Source organism: Lygodium microphyllum, chromosome 1, assembly GCF_053477565.2.
Source record: "Lygodium microphyllum isolate KBCC chromosome 1, Lygodium_microphyllum_v1.1.10, whole genome shotgun sequence".
NCBI classification, from domain to species: domain Eukaryota; kingdom Viridiplantae; phylum Streptophyta; class Polypodiopsida; order Schizaeales; family Lygodiaceae; genus Lygodium; species Lygodium microphyllum.
The window spans coordinates 109,121,886-109,140,435 of NC_141135.1; the positions used below are offsets into that span (position 1 = coordinate 109,121,886).

The 18,550-nt window shown below is 40.6% G+C and overlaps 1 protein-coding gene across 2 annotated transcripts; it reads left to right on the top strand.

Moving 5' to 3' along the window:
• Window positions 1–9,969: 9,969 nt before the first annotated feature.
• CER10 (3-oxo-5-alpha-steroid 4-dehydrogenase family protein) lies at window positions 9,970–14,029 on the top strand. 2 transcript variants are annotated; one of them, XM_087680533.1, is made up of 5 exons: window positions 9,970–9,988; window positions 10,347–10,417; window positions 12,427–12,466; window positions 12,834–13,582; window positions 13,694–14,029. In XM_087680533.1, exons 2-5 carry the CDS (start codon window positions 10,349–10,351, stop codon window positions 13,760–13,762), a joined length of 927 nt encoding a protein of 308 aa, XP_087536659.1. In that variant the 5' UTR covers window positions 9,970–9,988; window positions 10,347–10,348; the 3' UTR covers window positions 13,763–14,029. The 2 variants fall into 2 exon arrangements, with proteins under 2 accessions (XP_087536659.1, XP_087536653.1); XM_087680527.1 differs by lacking the exon at window positions 9,970–9,988 and adding an exon at window positions 10,095–10,239.
• The last annotated feature ends 4,521 nt before the right edge of the window (window positions 14,030–18,550 follow it).

Below are 18,550 nucleotides of genomic sequence, written 5' to 3' on the forward strand. Positions count from 1 at the left end.
CTATATCGTCCATGGGGCATTTATTTTGATAGTGTGGTCACACGCATCTGAAACATTTGATCCTTGTGGTTGGGCCTGGGGGTCTCCACCATGATGTGTTTGATCCTGTGGGGCCATATGATGCACTGGGAGTTGGCCTGTAGTGGTTGTTCCCCATCTGCCTACTGCTCCTCTTGGCACTGATGTGGATTGTGACGCGGCTAGTGTTATGCTGGAAGTTTGGCTCTGTATGTCTGTGAATGGGCCTCTAGGGATATTGGGTCTTGGGGTCCAGGAATTGTTATTGAGGTTGATGTTGAATCTGTTCTGGTTTCCTTATGATATTCTCCTACCTTCCAAGTCCACTAGCCTTTCAGTCATTCTCATGGCCTCTGCTAAGCTGGTTGGCTTCTGCCTCTCTACGTCTCTTCTGGCGCATTCTTGCATCCCAAATAAGACTCCATGTAATTTGGTGTTAGTGTCCATGTTTGGTAATTGCAGCATGATTTGCATGTATTTGCTGACGTACTCCTTCATCTTCCCTTGTATTTGCTTAAGGTTTGTCTATTCATCTCTAACTTTGAATTTCTCCATCTTTGGAATGAAGTAATCTTTGAGTTCCTCTTGGAGTTCTTCCCAAGAAAAGATGGTGTGGCCCTACTCTTGTTCCAATAGGTATCAATTGACAACGTCCTCCTCCAAGTAGATGGTTGCCACCTTTGTCTTCCTATCTTTAGTGATTCGAGCATACTTTAAGTATCTGTCCACCTATGCAATCCACTTCTTCAGGACCATCCCGTCTCTCTCTCCTTTGTACTTGGCGGGTTGGGGCATCTTGAATTTGCTATAGTCGTTTTCTAAGCTGTCACTATCTTTCTATTCTCTATGGTTGTGCTTATTGTCCTTCTTCTTACTTCTTGTTTCTACTACCTTCTCCTTGTCTTTTCTTGTATCTTGTACCCTCCTAGTCCCTTCTCTACCTACTCTATCCATCTCCTCTTACATTTTCTATCTTTTCTCCTCTTCTTATTGCTGAAATACCCATTCTCTGTAGCCCTGCTCCACTTCTAGCTTTCTTCTCCTTTCCTCTTCCTCTTCCTTCATCTACATGTTCCACCAAATTGACTCTAGCATGCCTGACATGCCCTCCAATTGCCTCTTCAATCTGGCTACCTTATCATCTTGGGCTACTCTCCATTCTTACCCTCTAATCTTCTTCCTCTCTTCCATTGTTGGGATGGGTACATTCTCTCTTTCGTCCTCCATGTGGTCGATGGGGTTGTTGGCATGGGGAAGCCACGTTTTGCCTTCGGGTGGTGATCGTGTTGTGGGGAAGCCACGTCACGTTTTCAAATGGTGGATGGTGTCAGGGTCACTGTGATGGGGCATCACGCCGAGGTTGATGCGAAGCGGGGTATCACATGTTGTTGTGTCGAGGCATCATGCCGGGGTTGTCATGTGTTGAGGAGTCACGCCGGGGTCGACGCGACGTGGGGCGACACGACGTGGGTTGTTACGACTTGTTCTCTTCGGGGCACCAGATCTTCTCTCCTACTTCTGTGAGCACTCCTTCACTCCGATCAAGAGTTGCTCTGATACTAAGTGTGATGCACCTGCACTCGTTACTCACTCAACACGGCACAGAAAAGGTAACACGATATGTGAGAGTAAGGTATACTCTTGTATTATTCAATCAAAGAAATGGTACAACATAGGCACATCCCATGACTACAGCCTCGTGACACTGCACATAAGAGGGTTCACCACTGGGTATAAAGAATCACACATAGAGTGGAAACCAAGCAGGGCTCAGAGTCACTGCTACTCCTTATATAGGTATTTTTGATAATAACAACATGGTATAGCTACAAAGCCCTTACACCTCCCTTTTTTAAAATTAAAACCCCCTTCCCTCTCTTTCACCTATAATCTCTCTCTTTCTTTTCCCCCTCCCCTTTTTAATTAAATTCCCCCTCCCTCCCCTCTCTCTCTCATGTGTGGGACCCAGGTTCTCTCTCTCTCTCTCTCTCTCTCTCTCTCCTTTAATTAAATCAAGCTTCTTTTAAAATCAAAAGTTTCTCTTTCTCTCTCTCTCTCTCTCTCTCTCTCTCTCAAAGTTAGATTTAACTTTTTAATTTAAATATTTTTATTTTTTTAAATTTAAAGTTTTTTGAACATAGTTTTTCACACACTTTGAGAGAGAGAGAGAGAGAGAGAGAGAGAGAGAGAGAGAGAGAGAGAGATACGAATAAGAAGAAGAAGAAGAAGAAGAATGATTTTTAAAAAAAGACAGAGAGAGGAGAGGAAAAAGAGGAAATAGAATAGTCTTTTTTAAATTAATTTTTTTTCTCCCCCTTCCCCCTCTCTCTCATGTGTAGGGTATAGGTTTTTTTTCTCTCTCTCTCTCTCTCACAATTAAATTAAACTTTTTAATTTAAACTTTCTTTTCAATTAAATATTAATTTTTTAATTTAAAGTTTTTCGAACATAGCTTTTCATACACTTTGAGAGGGAGATAGAAGAAGAAGATGATGAAGGAGAAGGATAATAAGAAGAAGAAGAAGAAAGAGAAAAAGACAAAGAGAGAGGGAAAAGAGAATAGTCTTTTTTAAAACAAATATTTTTAAATATAGTTTTTGAGTTAGAGAGAGAGAGAGAGACAAATATGAAATATATAATTTGAAAGAGAGAGGAATCAAGGGGAGAGAAAAGGAAAGAGACAAATGAGAAAAATAGAGAGAGAAGAAAAAATATACAGAGAGAAAAGAGACCGAGAGAAAAAAACTTGAAAGAGAAAGAGAAAGGAAAAGAAAAATAAGGGGAGAGAGAGAGAGAGAGAGAGAGAGAGAGAGAGAGAGAGAGAGGAGGAAAGGGAGGGAAAGAGAGGGGAAACAGAGAGAATTATAGTGAGAGGAAATATAAAATTAGAGAGAGGAAAAGAAAAAAGGAAAAGAGAGGAGAGAGGGAGGAGAAGAAAAGGGGGGAGAGAGATAGAGAGAAGAAAATGAGAGAGAGAAAAGAAGAATAGAGAGAATTATAGAGAGAGGAAATATAAAATTTAAAAGAAAGAGAAGAAAAAATTTAAAGAGAAAAGAAGGGAAAAAATGAAAAAAGAGGAGAGAGAATGAAAATAAAGGAGAGGGGGGAGAGAGAAGAAAAGCGAGGAGAGAGAGAATAAAAGGAGAGAGAGAGAGAGAGAGGAGAATAAGAGAGAGAATTATATATAGGGACAAAATAAAATTTACATACTTTAAGAGAGACTGGGAAAAAAGAGAGAGAGAGAAAAAAAATAGAGGAGAGAGAGAGAAGAAAAAGAGAGGAGCAAGAGAGAGAGAGAATGAAAAGAGAGGTGCAAAAGAAAGAGAGAGAGAGAAGAAAAGGTGTGAGAGAGAGAAAAGAAAGAAATATAAAAAGAGAATGAAGAGATAAAAAAGAAGAGAAAAAAGGAAAAAAGAGGAGAGGAAAAGAGAGGAGAGAGGGGGAGAATTAAAGGAGAGAGAGTAAATAAAAAATTTAGAAATAGAGAGGGAAAAGAGGAGAGAGAAAGATGAGAAATGGATTGTTGAGCAAAGTTGTCGTGTTATCGCTTACTGCTTCGGAGCTGCCGTGAAGCGGCCTACGCTAATAGATATTTTATTATGCCTCGGGGATGTGTGACACAAGGTTTGGAACTCATGCACCCACATAACTCAACCCACACTCAAACCACTACACCATGACCCTCTTAGCTTTGACTTCAACATTGACAAGGGGATGAAACTTGAAAGGAGCAAAAGTTGAAACCACCATATAGAAAACCCATAGGTTAGCGGAAAGAGAAGAGAAAGAGGGATAGGCTCCTCGTGCGTGCACGTCGAAGCGTTCCCCTCCTCTTTCGTTCAAGTCGCGGGACGTCTGAGTGCGTGCGACGAAGTGTTCCCCCCCTTCTCTTTCGTTCGAGTGGCGGGACGTCCGAGTGCGCGCACCGAAGCGTTCTCCCTTTTCTTTTTCGTCCGAGTGGTAGGACATCCGAGTGCGCGCGCTAAGGGGTGTTATCGTCCGAGTGGAGGGACGTCCGAGTGCACTGCAGTCTCTTCTGGATGCCTGCGCTGCGCGTCTTCTACATCGAGTTGTCTCTCTCCTGTGAAACTCTATCGCGATGGACCGAGATATCAATATGCAGCACGTAGATTTAAACTCTAAAGCATTCTGGGCGTGGAACAACAATCAGCTCTGTAGGGGAATGGCTGGGTCACTAAATAAATCTTTTGGGAACGTCGTTGGCAACCCATTATTCAATGGTTTATCAGCTCAACAAAATCACCATGGCGTGTGGGGAAGGAGTCAAAGTGGAGGTTTCGGAGGTGGAGGAGGCGAATGGGTCCTGGGAAATGGACCAATCAACATGGGAGGCCCTTCGGACCCACTAGGAAGAAGCGGTGGAGGCAGCCCCTACCTCCAAAGGGAGAGCCTCAAAGAAGCTGAGAGGTCTGACAACCCAGCAGCTTCTGGAGGTCAGCAGAGCTTTCCTCAAAGAATCGAACATCAGGCTGAGGGTGGAACACAAAAAGGGCAATCTGACACCAACGGCATCCCCAAAGCGGGCCAAACTCCCAATAACTCAGAAACAGACTCCACCACCACAGCATGTAACAAAGTACCTCTGTTGGTTCCAGCAGGTGAGTTAAAAAAATGTAATTTGTTGTATTAATCTAGGGCTCTAATTGGATTATGTCATGGTGCCCAACCCCCAATGGAATTTCTAAGGACATGGGTACGAACCAACTGGGAACCAATTGGGGCTAAACCAATAGTCATGCATTATCTCCCCAATAGTTATTTCTTATTCTTGTTTGAGAATGAACAAGCTGCCCTGACCATCTTGAGCTATGGGCAATGGATGCTCAAAAGCTCACCGTTATCTCTGTTCAAATGGGCCCCGGAATTCGACCCTACAGGCCCAAAGCCTACTTGTATACCTGTGTGGGTAGAGTTTTCCAATCTCCTACTGAATTTGTATCCATTCCTTAAGATGTTATCATCCCCAATAGGCAGACTTCTGGGACAAAGACCATACACGGACATCAATCCTAGATGGCACCCCCAGCTATTGATAGAAGTAGATCTCGATAAAAAACTTGTAGAACTTTTGCTAATCTCTAACTCGGAGGGAAATTTTATAAAGGACCAGCCAGTCCTCTATAAAAATCTTCCCAACGCATGTTTTAAATGTCTCAAAATAGGGCACTTCATTAGAAATTGCCCAGAATGGAAAAATAAGGAAAAGTCAGAGCCCCAAAAGGAACAAACCCCTCCTTCAGCTGAGAAAGCCCAGGATGATGGCTTTCAGACAGTAAATAATAAGGGGAAAAATAAGAATCAGTCAGCCCATAAAAACAGTAACCCAACTAAGAGTAAAAACAATAATGCCAATAGATTTTCAGCACTTCTAATGAATATAGAGGAGGAGCCCACTAGTGCATTTGAGAAAGGAGAATCTAATAAAGATAAGGAGAGAAAAACCACGGAATCTGATAATGATGATGTGATTATTGAAGAGACTCAAATGGAGGCCAATGACGAAGGGAAAAATAGGGAGAACCCCATCATAGACCTCAACACTCAGGATGACACTGAACTGACTCAGGCTGAAGAGGAGGAGCTACCAGATGGGGAAGACATCCCCCTAAGTCCACTTTTAGGGGAAAGCCCAAGAAAAGATGGAATTGGGGCACAAAACTCTAAAAGAAGATACTCTAGATGAGGGCAGAGTGCTAGTAACCCATTTGGTCAGGGTAAAGAAGCTAGTAAGAAGGGAAAATCTAAAAAGAACTAGATTTACGATGATGATGGACAAACTGAAAATTATATCTTATAACACAAAAGGGCTGACAGACCCTAAAAGGGCATTAATCATTAGGGAATGGCTAAAAACTGATGCCATTGCCCCTGATATAATATGCCTACAAGAGATTAAAGTCACTGAAACCCCCTACTTAAGAACTTAGATAGAGTATCAAGAGAACACATATGGTTCTCAACCAAACATACAAATAGGAGAGGGGGAGCCTGCATAGGGATCTCATCAAAGCTGAATGACAAACTGCTCAAAGTCACTCATGATGATAATGCTAATTGGGTTGCAGTGCACTTCAAGGATAAAGATGAGTTTGCAATTGTGTCTCTTTATGCACCTAATTCCTCTATGGAGAGAGCTAGAGTTTGGGATACCTTACAGGTAATCAGCTGTCCCATCATTGTGGCTGGAGATTTCAACATGGTGGAAACCTCCAAAGATAGATATTTGGAAAAAGGACATAGTATTTCAGGTAAGGAAAAAGATAAATGGTTAATTACTAAAGCATTTCATGGTCTTACTGATGTCAATGAGGATTTGGGATTCACTTGGGGAAATAATCAAAGTGACTGTCACTTAAGAAAGGCAAGGCTTGACAGGTTTTATGTTTCAGCAGGCTTGCTGGCCTCATATATCAATTGTAGGTCCAAAGTCTTAGATAATATTGTGTTGTCAGACCATAAACCCATTCAGCTTGTCCTGTCCAATTCTGGGCATACCATTAAGGCTGGGTGTTTCATACAGACCCTAGGCTTTTCAAGAACCAGAATGTAAGAGACACTCTTAGCATGATATGGTCTCTATCCTTTCAACAAGAATGGTCACCTGCCCAAGCTTGGACTAGAGCCATTAGAGACACCCAACAATATCTTAAAGAGGTCAAGTTACAACAAGTTAAAAATATAAGGATAAGTAGAGCAAGAAAATATGTTGAATGTTAAACACTTGAATTAAGGGTTGACCAAGGGGAAACATACCTTCAGCCTCAGCTGCTAAGGGTTAAACATGAATTGAGGTTAGCTGAAGAGAAAGAGGCCTCTAGTATTCAACTCTTTATTAGGCAATGGTGGGCTGGAAAGGCTGACAGACCCACCAAAGAAATGTTTCAGATCCTTAAAAAGAAGAAGGACAAAGACACAATCCCCTTGCTTAGAAGGGAGGATGGAACTTATGCCCAGAACAATGTGGAGAACCTCCTTATTGCCAAGGAGTTCTTCTCCAAAATGTTTAGTACTCCTAGGGAGAGCAGTTTGGATGACACTGCAGCTAAAGCCAAGATAGCAAGGGTAAGGAAGAAGGTTGTACCTTCTTGCTTAGCTAGCATCCTAGAGGGGGACATCACAGAAATTGAACTAAAAGACACCATAGATTCTTTAGCAAATGGAAAGAGCCCAGGGCTTGACGGTCTGCCCAATGAATTCTTTAAAGAATTCAAAGACTTCCTTATTCATCCTTTACTAAAAGTGTGGAGAGAGTCTCTCAAGTACGGGGCTTTGCCACATATTATAAATGAAGGAGTAGTAAAACTAATACATAAAAGAGATGAGAAGGAAATCCTAACTAATTGGAGACCCATTACTTGCTTGACCTCAGCTTATAAAGTATTTGCAAAAACTCTAGCTAGAAGATTATCAACCCATCTAGATAAGTGGATCAGAAAGGAACAAAAAGGTTTTATAAAAGGAAGATTTATACTTGATGCTATCATTGCCCTTTGGGAAGGCATTGAGCATGCTCAGAGAGAAAACCATGATTTTGTCTTCTTCAAAATTGATTTTGATAAGGCATATGACAGGTTAGAATGGGATTTCATACTACAATCGCTTCAGGATATGGGACTTGGTAAGAGGTTTATTAAATTTGTTAGCACCCTGTTTGGCAATGCATCCACAAGGATTGCAGTCAATTGACAAATGACAGACTCTTTTCCTCTTAGAAGATCCATTAGGCAAGGTTGCCCCCTGGCTCCACTCCTGTTTGCCATTGCTGCAGACTCTCTAGGGTGGTTAATATAAGATGGAGTTGATAAAGGGAATATTCAAGGAATCAAACTTCCAAATAAAAAGGATATGGTACTTAATTAGTTTGCTGATGATACAAACAGCACAGTCAAGAATGATCCTGTTTCCCTTGTTGCATTTTGGCAATGCCTACAAATTTTTTGTAGAGCTTCAGGGTCAGTCATAAATCCTCAAAAGACAGGAATTAAAACCCTGATAAGTCCCTCTCCCAGGTGGCTGATAGAAGCTGGTTGCAAAGAAATAGAAATTGGTAAAGTTTTCAGGTTGCTAGGTATTCCTATGGGCTTCGATGTGACTATGAAGCAAAGGTGGGACTGGGTGATAGATAAGATAAGCAAAAAATTTGAGAAATGGAAGGGCTGTCAGCTCAATATGGCAGGAAGAGTGCTTGTGCTGAAACACATTCTTATCCCTTCAACAATATATTTTCTTGCATGCTGGAAACCCTCAAAGACAGGGATGAAACAACTTGAGAGGTTGGTGGGTAGAAATTTCTTATGGAGTGGGGATGGGGATAAATTCAAGATACCTAAAGTGTCTTGGAAGATATGTACAACACCCAAAAAGTTGGAAGGGCTTGGTCTTCCTAATCTTCATAGCTTGGCTGAAAAGCTAGCGGCTAAGTGGATTGCAAGAAGCCTGAACAGAGAAGAGGAAGGTTGGACAAACCTTCTGCATGCCGCAACCAAACATTTCCAAGTGTCAATATGCTCCAAGTGGAAGGGACTTGATCCTCTAACAGTAGCAATAAGCCCTGTAAATATAAAAACCAAAAATTGTTCTCAATTAGTCAAAGGAATTTGGGAAGCCTGGTTCAAATACAAGGGTCTCCTTAGGCCTTCTTCCCAAATCAATCTCACACTCCCTTGGAGCTCCAGAGATTCTATCTGGTTCAGCTTCTTTCATGGAACAATAGAAGACCAAGAGGCCAATCTGGCCTATAAACTATATAAAAAGGGGATTAAAACTTGGGGTGACATATGGGACTATAAAGACAAAAACTAGATTCAAGAGGAAAAGATGGGTGAACTGTTTAACCTCAAACAACATGAAATTGATTTTTTAAGGGGAAGGAAAATGTTATGGGACCAACATAGAGCAAAAGGAATAAATCTCAACCAACAATTCAACCACAGAGGGGTGTGTTTGCAAGGAGACAAGACACTACTTCCACTGCCCGATCTTAAGATAAACAATGCTCAACTGTGCTACAAACTTAATGCTAGATGGCATATTAATTGGAATGTAGATCAATGGAACTACAGATTCAACAACCTGTGGTTTGCCTATATTCAGCCTAAAATTTCTTGTCTGATGTGGTTGATCACGGTGAAAGGCCTCTGGACCAATGAGAGGGCTTTGAAAGTTGGCATAGGAAATGGAATATGCCAAATGTGTGGTATCCAGGTAGAATCTATCCCTCATTTGTTTCTTAATTGCTCTCAAAATACTAACATTTTTTTAAAAACTGTAGGTTTTAATCTTGAAGTGGCACCCCACTAAGATCACTTGGAAAGAATTATTGTTAGGGGAAATTTATGGTGTATCCCCCCTGTCTGGAATTGGTTGAGAAGTCTCTATTTATGGAACATATGGATATGCAGGAATAAAATGGTATTTGAAAAGCAAATTGCTGATCCTCTCTGGGGTTTTAAGTTTGAGTTGCTTTTGCAGGATGAAAATGAGGCAAAGAAGATCATTCAACAATGTAAAGACATCAAGAAAGAAGTTCAGGAGATGGAGGTGGCAGCCATGATTGCAGAAATTTAAAAAAAGGCTGCAGAATAGATTCATGAAGAATGAAGAGAAGACACCTTATCTAGGGACTGCAATAATAGAACCAGGTTTAGGAAAATAGATGAAAAGCTAGATCATCCTTTTTTGGACTTGTTCAATGATAAAGATATGGTCTTTTGATCCAGGTTGCTCCCCTGTAATGGAGCCTCAACTACTACATATCTTGTAAATTTTTCATTTAATACATACTTAAAACTTCCTACAAAAAAAAATATAGAAAACCCATGCCACATGGATTCAAGTCATAAATGCAGGCAACTTAAAGGCAATAAATGAAGAGGCTGACTTGGCTATTCTAACCCTGGTCCTCCTCCATTCCATGAAAGCAGGGAATTGAGAGGCAATAAACGAAGAGGTACGTTTACACTGGATATGGGTAATTTCTCAGCTGTCTTGCCTAACCTTGTCCTTCCTTCATTCAAGGCGTCACCCACCTGCCCCCCGGGCACCCCTCCCCCCACCCCCCCCCCCCCCCCCCCCTCTCTCTCTCTCTCTCTCTCTCTCTCTCTGTGTCTGGTGCCTAGAGAGGAGCTAGAGACAGAATTCGTTGTGGGCTCATAGGGTTTTGCTCCCCTCCTCTCCGGGCCTTTCACAGGGAAGCAAGCAGTAAGATCCATTTTCTTGCTCTCACCTCCCAAACCTTGAATTGTGTAGATTGAGGATCTTCCACATTTTCTTTGTAATTTCTGTTTCGGCATATTCAATACTTACAGACATGCTAGTCACTGTGGTCTCCCGGAGCGGCCGCGAGGTTGTGAAGGGCGGCATCGAGCTTCGCGATGGCGTAAGTGCTCTTCAGTTCACGAGATTTCTCAGTGTATCAGCTCTCCTTTTATCTCTTGATGTCCGGTTTTGCGCACGGTATAAGCTCTCGTGGATCACGTAACGTTTGGTTCTTGCACCACCTGCCTAACGTGCGGTCTAATTCGAAAATTAATTGAAGAGAATGTGCATAGTGTGCGCTTACAGATGATTTGCCGGAAGCTTGAGTTTGCAAAGCGATGGCCTTTGCGGGAGTTAAAGCTGGTTATTGGGCATGTTACTCAGAAAAGTTCGATTCCTGCATTTTGAATCAATGCTAAGACGTGTTCTGAATCTGCTAGTACCTATTGTAGGGTGCAAGGGAAGGCCCTCATTGGGATGAGTTTTAGCTCTTATGGTACCTGGTTGTGATCACCTGCTTGAAAATTGGATAATGGTTGTCCGCTGACATAGGTAGGCTGTCTGCGCTAGTCATATTGTTCCTGGAAGCTCGTAAGGAGACATGGGTTGTGGACCATATCAGCAGGAACTGATTATGAAAGTGTAGCACCCGCAGGCTCTTCCTGGCTTTGCATCCTGCACAGAAGGTGCCCCAGAATGGACTTGAGAACTGTATGGAAGCCTGCATGAGGAGGCTTATCTTATCCTGAACTTCATCCACCTGTGGATATAAGAAAAGGCTAAGCTCTGTTAGGTTGGATCCAATGCACCTGTGGACTGCAAACAAGGCTAGCTGCACATAGGCTATTTTGCAGGATTTTTCTTTTGTGACCCCAGCTGTGGTTGTGACTGTTAATAATCTCATTGTGGAGTCTCCTGTTATCACGCATCCGACCTGTATACATTTCGTCCATGGCTTTTCTCATCTTTGTGAACTGACCCAAGGTATAAGTGAATTAATAAGATCATTCTGGATCTGCTGTTTTTATGCATCCAGCCTCTTAATGTTTCTTTCTTGACTTACTTATTTTTGTGAACTCCAATCAAAGGGCATGATTGACGAAGGGGAAACCTTTTTGTGCCTTGTCTATCCTCCTCTGGCAGTGGAGCTCTTTTCAAACCTTCCCTTGTAGCTGTGGCATGCCACATCAGATCCTCATGCTTCTCTTGTCTGCCGTGTGCTTGCCTAATTTCTACTTTATTTTGATTTGCTACTTTTTCCCCCCTCTTTTTATGTCTGCTCTTCTGACCCCCTTCTGATATGCTTTATACTTAATGTGGACTAGCATGAGAGTAGTGGTGGATTATGGTATGTTTAACTATCACTAGGCAACTCCGGAATTGGGTTTTGGATCCACATGCTTTTGTCAATTGGAATTGCGATTGCCTGCTTTCCACTTTACATCATTTGCTGCTTCATCAGCTGTGTATGGCTGCTCTCTGGGCGTCTGACCAGAAGAACCAACAAATTCCCTAGATATCCCTAGAGATTCCTGACTCCCAAACTTGCTACACAATAGCTCTTATATCATTTTATTTTGATGAATAAAGGGGCTATGCTTTTGGGTCTCTACAAGCATTCAAGATGATCTGGAAAAAAGGAAGGACATCTTTCCTTCATTCATTGCAAAGGTTTAGAAAACTGTAGTATTGAATCCTTCACTGGCACCATTGATGGGCTGGTGGCCAATGCGGGTTGTTTGGTGCAGGAGTGGAAAAATACTAAATGGGGAGTCTGAGATGCAGAGAGTGCAAGTTTCTAGCAATATTTGATGCCTTATGAGAAGAGATAAAGAGAGATGCCTGGCTATTTCTATTTGTTAGATGTTCCCCTTTTTTGGTGTTTGGTGCAGATCACCCTCTTTTGAGAAGTCAGATGATTTGCACTAGTCTGTTTGAGCTAGTTGTTAAATAGGGTAGATCAAGGTGAAAATATGTATTACACATAGTTGAGTGTATGCTTTGCACACAATATAAATATTTTGAATAAAGTTGTCATTTGACTGTCTTAGTCAGCTCATAGCAGATAGTGTTGATTTATTTGCAACCTGGAGGGCTTCTTACAGTATTGTTTGCAATTTTTACATTCAGGCTACAGTGCAAGATCTCAAAGCTGCAATCCACAAACGAAGTAAGTGCTGCTTGCGCCTGTGACTTTGGTTGTTTTCAAGTGGATGGTGTAAATAGTAGACGGGTTATTGAACATTAAAATATATGTTATATGTGCTTTTGCACAAGGCACACAGTCATTTTGGGATGTTAACATGAACATATTGTTGCAAGATCTAGTTCAACTTTTTTTCTGTATAATATTGTTTGGTTCTAGTTCAACTTGTGAGAATCCCTTCAGGCACTCTATCCAGTTCAACCTCTGTTCTCTGTGTAATGTGTGGTTCAGTTGACGTAAAAGTCTGGAAAATCTACTGGTGCAGGTGATTCTGAAATTGGTGTTGGTTGGATGGTTGTTGAAAGTGCTGATTCTGATCTTTTTGTTGCAGCTGGAAAGTTTTATCCTGAGAGGCAGCGGCTAACTCTACCTCTGGCATCTGGGCAGACTCGTCCCACTGTTTTAGCTGATGGCAAAAAGCTTAGTGATTACTTTGAACAAGGTTCCGACATCAAAGTGCTTTTCAAGGACTTGGGTCCTCAAGTCAAATACTCAACTCTTTTCTTCTTTGAGTATGTAGGCCCTCTTTTCATCTATCCAGCTTTCTACTTCCTGCCTGTGTACAAATATTTTGGCTTACCAGCCGAGAGAGTGATTCATCCTGTCCAGACATATGCCACAATATACTGGTGCTTCCATTATTTGAAGAGAATTCTTGAGACCTTCTTTGTCCACAGATTTAGTCATGCCACTTCTCCACTGAGCAATGTCTTTAGGAACTGTTTTTACTATTGGTCTTTTGCTGTCTTCATTGCTTACTTTGCAAACCATCCCTACTACACCCCTGTGAGTGAGAAACAGATGTACATTGGGTTTGGACTGGGCATTGTATGCCAGCTGGCCAATTTCTACTGTCACATCATTCTAAAAAATCTAAGGTCTCCTGATGGAAAGGGAGGGTATCAAATACCCAGAGGCTTTCTCTTCAACTTTATCACTTGTGCCAACTATACCACAGAGATCTACCAATGGCTGGGTTATAACATTGCTACACAGACACTGGCAGGATATTCATTTCTTGTGGTGGCTACTCTCATCATGACTGATTGGGCTCTTGGCAAGCATCGTCGCCTAAGAAAGGCAAGTTCTATTGCACTATGTTTAAAAGTTTTGTTGTAGGTGCTTCTTCTTGACTGATATGTTGTTGTATAGCTAGATAATTTTCTTACAGTACACCTTATCTTGTAACAGATCTTTGATGGGAAGGAGGGACGACCAAAATATCCACGTCGCTTTGTGATTCTTCCTCCTTTTCTGTAGTTATAGTAAGAACACACTGCCAATCAGCTGGATTCAATGTCTCTAGCAAAGGTGTTTAGAACTTATTCTCTAACCAGGTCTATTCAACACATCTTAGCTGTTTCATTCTTATTAACTCAACAGAAGCATGAGGCTTACATGGATCAGAGCTGCAGACACTGAGTTTAGGCTGCCTCCTAGCTGTAGCTACTATTTTGTTTCCACTGATACATTATTTTGTTTTACATCAATGAAACATACAGTCTCATCAGTATGGCATTGTTCCTAGATGTCTTTGGTTTCATCAAGGTGTGGATTTCAACTAGTCAGGAGCAAAGGGGTAAATTTGATTGCATGTCAGTTACATTCTTTTATTTCAGAAACAGAATTTGCCAGATGTTAATGAATTTAATGTGCTAAAAGTCACTGCATCGACAATGTTAATGTAGTGTTTGATTGATTTAAAGTGGAGCTGATCCACTCAACATCACTTGCCTCAGAAGAGCGAGCCTCAAATATGAACTTTTGATGCAGCTTCCAGATTTTTTTCCTTAGGCCTGTAGTACTTATGGTGTGGCACTCTTTGTGCATAAAAAGTCGCTTACTTTATAGATAAACCAAAAGCAGCCACACGTGACGTTGTGTGAAAGTTACTACTTTCACAATTTCATGATAAACTTTGATATTACAAACAGTTTTTTGTGCTCTGGAAATGGGTATGGTTGGCTTATAACCAGCTGTCCGTGAGAGGTACGAAAGCAATCTTCTGACTGAGACCGCTTGACTGGGCAGATTGACTGCTAGAACTCTGACATAATGTGTACATTTGTCTTCCAAATTGTGAACAACTAAAACTAGAATTCTACCAAAAATAAATTTAGGGGCCCTCTTTTTTGATAATTTGATAGTGGGTATTAGCCTATCATCTTATGGTAAGGGTCTTGCAAGTTGTAAAATGGCAGAGTTTGAAATTAAGTTGCGAATGGTGTATGTTCAAGGCCCCTCTCCATTTAGGTCAAGGCCTTTCATCGGTATACAATAACTTGGGCATCTTTTTAGCTTTGATGTTTCCTATTGAGGGTACTCTTCATAACGAGATGTCAGGGCAATTTTCTGTCAATGTCTCAGCCTGATTTTGCCATTTGATCTCTAAGAGCCATCTATCTCCATGTGTGTGCAAACGTGTAACTTTATTATCCAGACTCTCTCAACAGTAAACACATGGTGTGTGTGCAGACACTCAGTCTGGAACAGTATCTTCTCAAAGGAGCAGGTTTACACAAACCTAGGGATTGGCCATGGTGGGATGAAGTGAACGTGCAGGTTTCAGATTGAGTGTGCAGACACTCAGACTGAATCGATATCTTCTCAAGGGAGCAGGTTTCAGACTGAGTGTACAGACACATAGTCTGAAATGGTATCTTCTCAAAGGAGCAAGTTTACACTAACTTAGGGATTGGCCTTGGTGGTGTGAAGTGAATGTGAGTGCCTTGCACCCATGGTGAACATGTAGATAGACATGTAAGGTATGCACTTAGTGTGTGCACAAATGGAGCCCATGAGATGTGCACTCCTTTTTTTAAAGCAGCATCTAGAATTGTGTGGTTTAGTACATGACTAACACAATAGGGGCGAGAGCTCTAGGCGCATGATGCCTGGGCTTGATTGAGGCAATGTGCGGCCATTGATCTTGCAACATCTGCTCCATAGCTACATTGAATATCTTTGCATTAAGATTGAGCACGTCTACATTCTTATCCTCTGCCAATACCAGAGTACATTTGGATGGGTGGTCCATGGTCTTTTTTGCACCTTGTATGCAATGATATGGTTCCCTGGAGTATTATGGCTGTGCATCATCTAATCTTGCACCTTGTATGCAAATGACATATTGCCCTTGGGATCTCTAGAAGGTCATTGCTCTCATCTTCTATCACATTCATATTGTGCTAAAATGCACATATAGCAAATATTGAGGTATATAAATCAATGATATTGTAATGTTCATCTGAAGTACTTACATGTTAATCTTACAATTTATTATGTGCATGTGATGATGTGTCCAATTAGGTAGTGAAAGAAAATTGAGGAATACTGCCCCATACAGACAAAGACCATGTATGATATTGTGCAGCTCTCTATTGGAGGAGTGCTAAACAAGCAGTGGTATAATACGATTAGAGAAAGAGCCAATGTACAATATGAAACACGGGAGACTGGTCAGGAACATGAATTTGGTATGGGAACAGAAGAGCTCATTGTTGAGTGCAAGCCTCCACACTCCACATGCTCTCTCTCCATGCCAAACATATGTAAAATACATGATTGAATGATTGCTGCCCAACATGGGTAGACACCTATAGATTGGGATATGGGCTATTGTGAATTGCCCTCTCTTAGAGCGCATGTGAGCACCTATAGATTGGGATATGGGCTATTGTGAATTGCCCTCTCTTAGAGCGCATGTGAACAAGTAAAGAACAAGAGCACCCAACTGTGCCTTGGATAATCTAGTACATGTGCATGTCTTTTGGGTCCCCTAATGAGGGATAATCTAGTACATGTGCATGTCTTTTGGGTCCCCTAATGAGAGATCGCATGAACGCATCATGTTATTAAATGTCCTATAATGAATTTGGCACTACACATGCCAATCCAAGGTTAGGAGCTGCTGGAATGTGGACTTGGATGATGCACATCAAACACACTAGACAAGAAAGAGTATCGACATAGCCTCTCCCACCTTGCAATTGCCTTGTCTGGCCAGGAGCATGAGGGTGTGGAATATCACTAGGGCTAAGAACCAATATGATGTGGATTGACGTGATCTTGTGCTCCAACAAGCATGACCATGATTGCCCTTGTAAGGAGCAACATCTTTTGCATCTTCATTCTCTTTAAATGCAATACTATTCCACACCATTTCTTCTCTTCCCTTTCACATGCAATGAATGCCACCTGCTAGTGGCCATATTGTGATGGAAGTAGACTCTTTCAAAAGCTGAAGCAATCTAACAGTCTTTCTATGAAGCACGAGGAAGCATCACATCACTGGAGAAGAGTAGTAAAAAATCCACTTGTGTGGTATTGCAGTTAGGAGAGTAGTAGAGGGAGTGAATTGAATACAAAGAATCTAATGATGCAAGGACAATTAAAAAAAACTCTATAGCACCTTGCAATGTCAAAATTCATGTTGCCATTACATAGGAGATGATGACAAAGCAATCCCCAATCATCCATTGTGTTTGACAATTCCAAAACATATCCAAGTTGATAACATAGTTCATTGCTACCAATTCTTTTGCAAAACACACAAGGTCTATTCATGTACAACACCAACAATTAGATATAAGAGTGCAAACATGTTTGATAAATCTTGAAATATTGGATCTTATCTTTGAAATTAGGAGGCATTCAGGGAGTTTAGAGGTTTTGAAACATGTAACTAATCCTAGAGAAAATGTGGCAAAAAAATCACATCATGATCATTCAAAAAGTGTTGATAAATAAGCATGTTTAACATCATGAGACATCATAATCATAATATGTTTGTGGCTTAAATCAATCTTAGAAATCTAAGCCTCCGTAGAAGTGACAATTATTGAACAATTAAGATACTACTTTTCATAATAAAAGTGAATGAATATTTAATTTGTTTCTTTCCCACTTTTGATTGTCTCTCCATTCTTATTGCCTTTTTCCTTTCTCCTCCTCCTTGACAGTGCATTTCTCATTTTTCTTCTTTTTCAAATTCACACAATTTTCTCAGAGCTGCTTTAAAACACATCCTTGCTATGGATTAATCATTCAATAATCTATGTATTATTGATCAATGAGCTATTTATCATTTTCATATTGAGCTAGAAAGTGAGTATGAACCAATTTGAAAAAGAAAAAAATCCAACAATGTTCTGAAGTCTGTGAAGCATGTGTTGAGATTTCAAGGTAAGAAACAACTTGATGTTTGGTTGGATGAAAGCCCGTATCCCAAAGATCTTATAAAAAATAGCACCACTTTTTTATAACTACTTATTCACTGACGATTTCTTTACAATTATTATAATTTTTTAAAGGTAGACACTCAATCTTGTTGTAAAGAGAGATGTTTTAAGATTTGAGAATCATTTATTAATGAAACATAAGGATGAGTTATCATAGAAACTACACGATTATCAAGAGGAAGATCCATTCACTTTCAAATTATATGAGCAAAAACAACTTCAAGACTAACAAAAAAACTCCTAAGAATATTGAAAATCTCAAACACAGAAGAGGTTTTTTCACTAAAAGAATCTGAGTAGTAAAGTACTCTTTACATAAAAAAGGTTCAATATGGCTTGTTTTGAATGATACTTGATTCGTGATATTGGTCTTGAATGACACTTGATTTGTGATATTGGTCTTGTTTAGGTTTCTTTTTCAATGAAATATTTGAGAGGGATGGTTTAAAAGCATATTACATTTCACCTTCTATCTTTAATATTTCCAAAGAATATTATCGAGGGGAATAAATTCAAAACCGCAAAGAGATAATGCTTGAATTCTTTTTTTAAGCATTATTCTTTGGATAGTGAGTAGATAACAAAGGCTTTGGAAAGCTATTTTATCTTTATATAAGGTTTTCTTGGAAGCTTCAACCCTTGTCAACTAGCAAGGATCCTATAACCAAGATTGAGCAACTTTTATCTTCAATTGGTTTGCATGGAGGCATTGTTGTCATTGAATTAAATCTTCAAAAGTCTAAGAATGGAAGCCATATTCCAAAAACCATCTATTGTTGGGATAAAGGCTAGGAAATATTTCAACTTG

Coding starts and splice junctions, on each gene's coding strand:
- CER10 (XM_087680533.1), top strand. CDS start 10,349: ATGCTAGTCACTGTGGTCTCCCGGAGCGGCCGCGAGGTTGTGAAGGGC. Junction 10,418..12,426: donor GCATCGAGCTTCGCGATGGC/GTAAGTGCTCTT, acceptor TTTTACATTCAG/GCTACAGTGCAAGATCTCAA. Junction 13,583..13,693: donor AGCATCGTCGCCTAAGAAAG/GCAAGTTCTATT, acceptor ATCTTGTAACAG/ATCTTTGATGGGAAGGAGGG.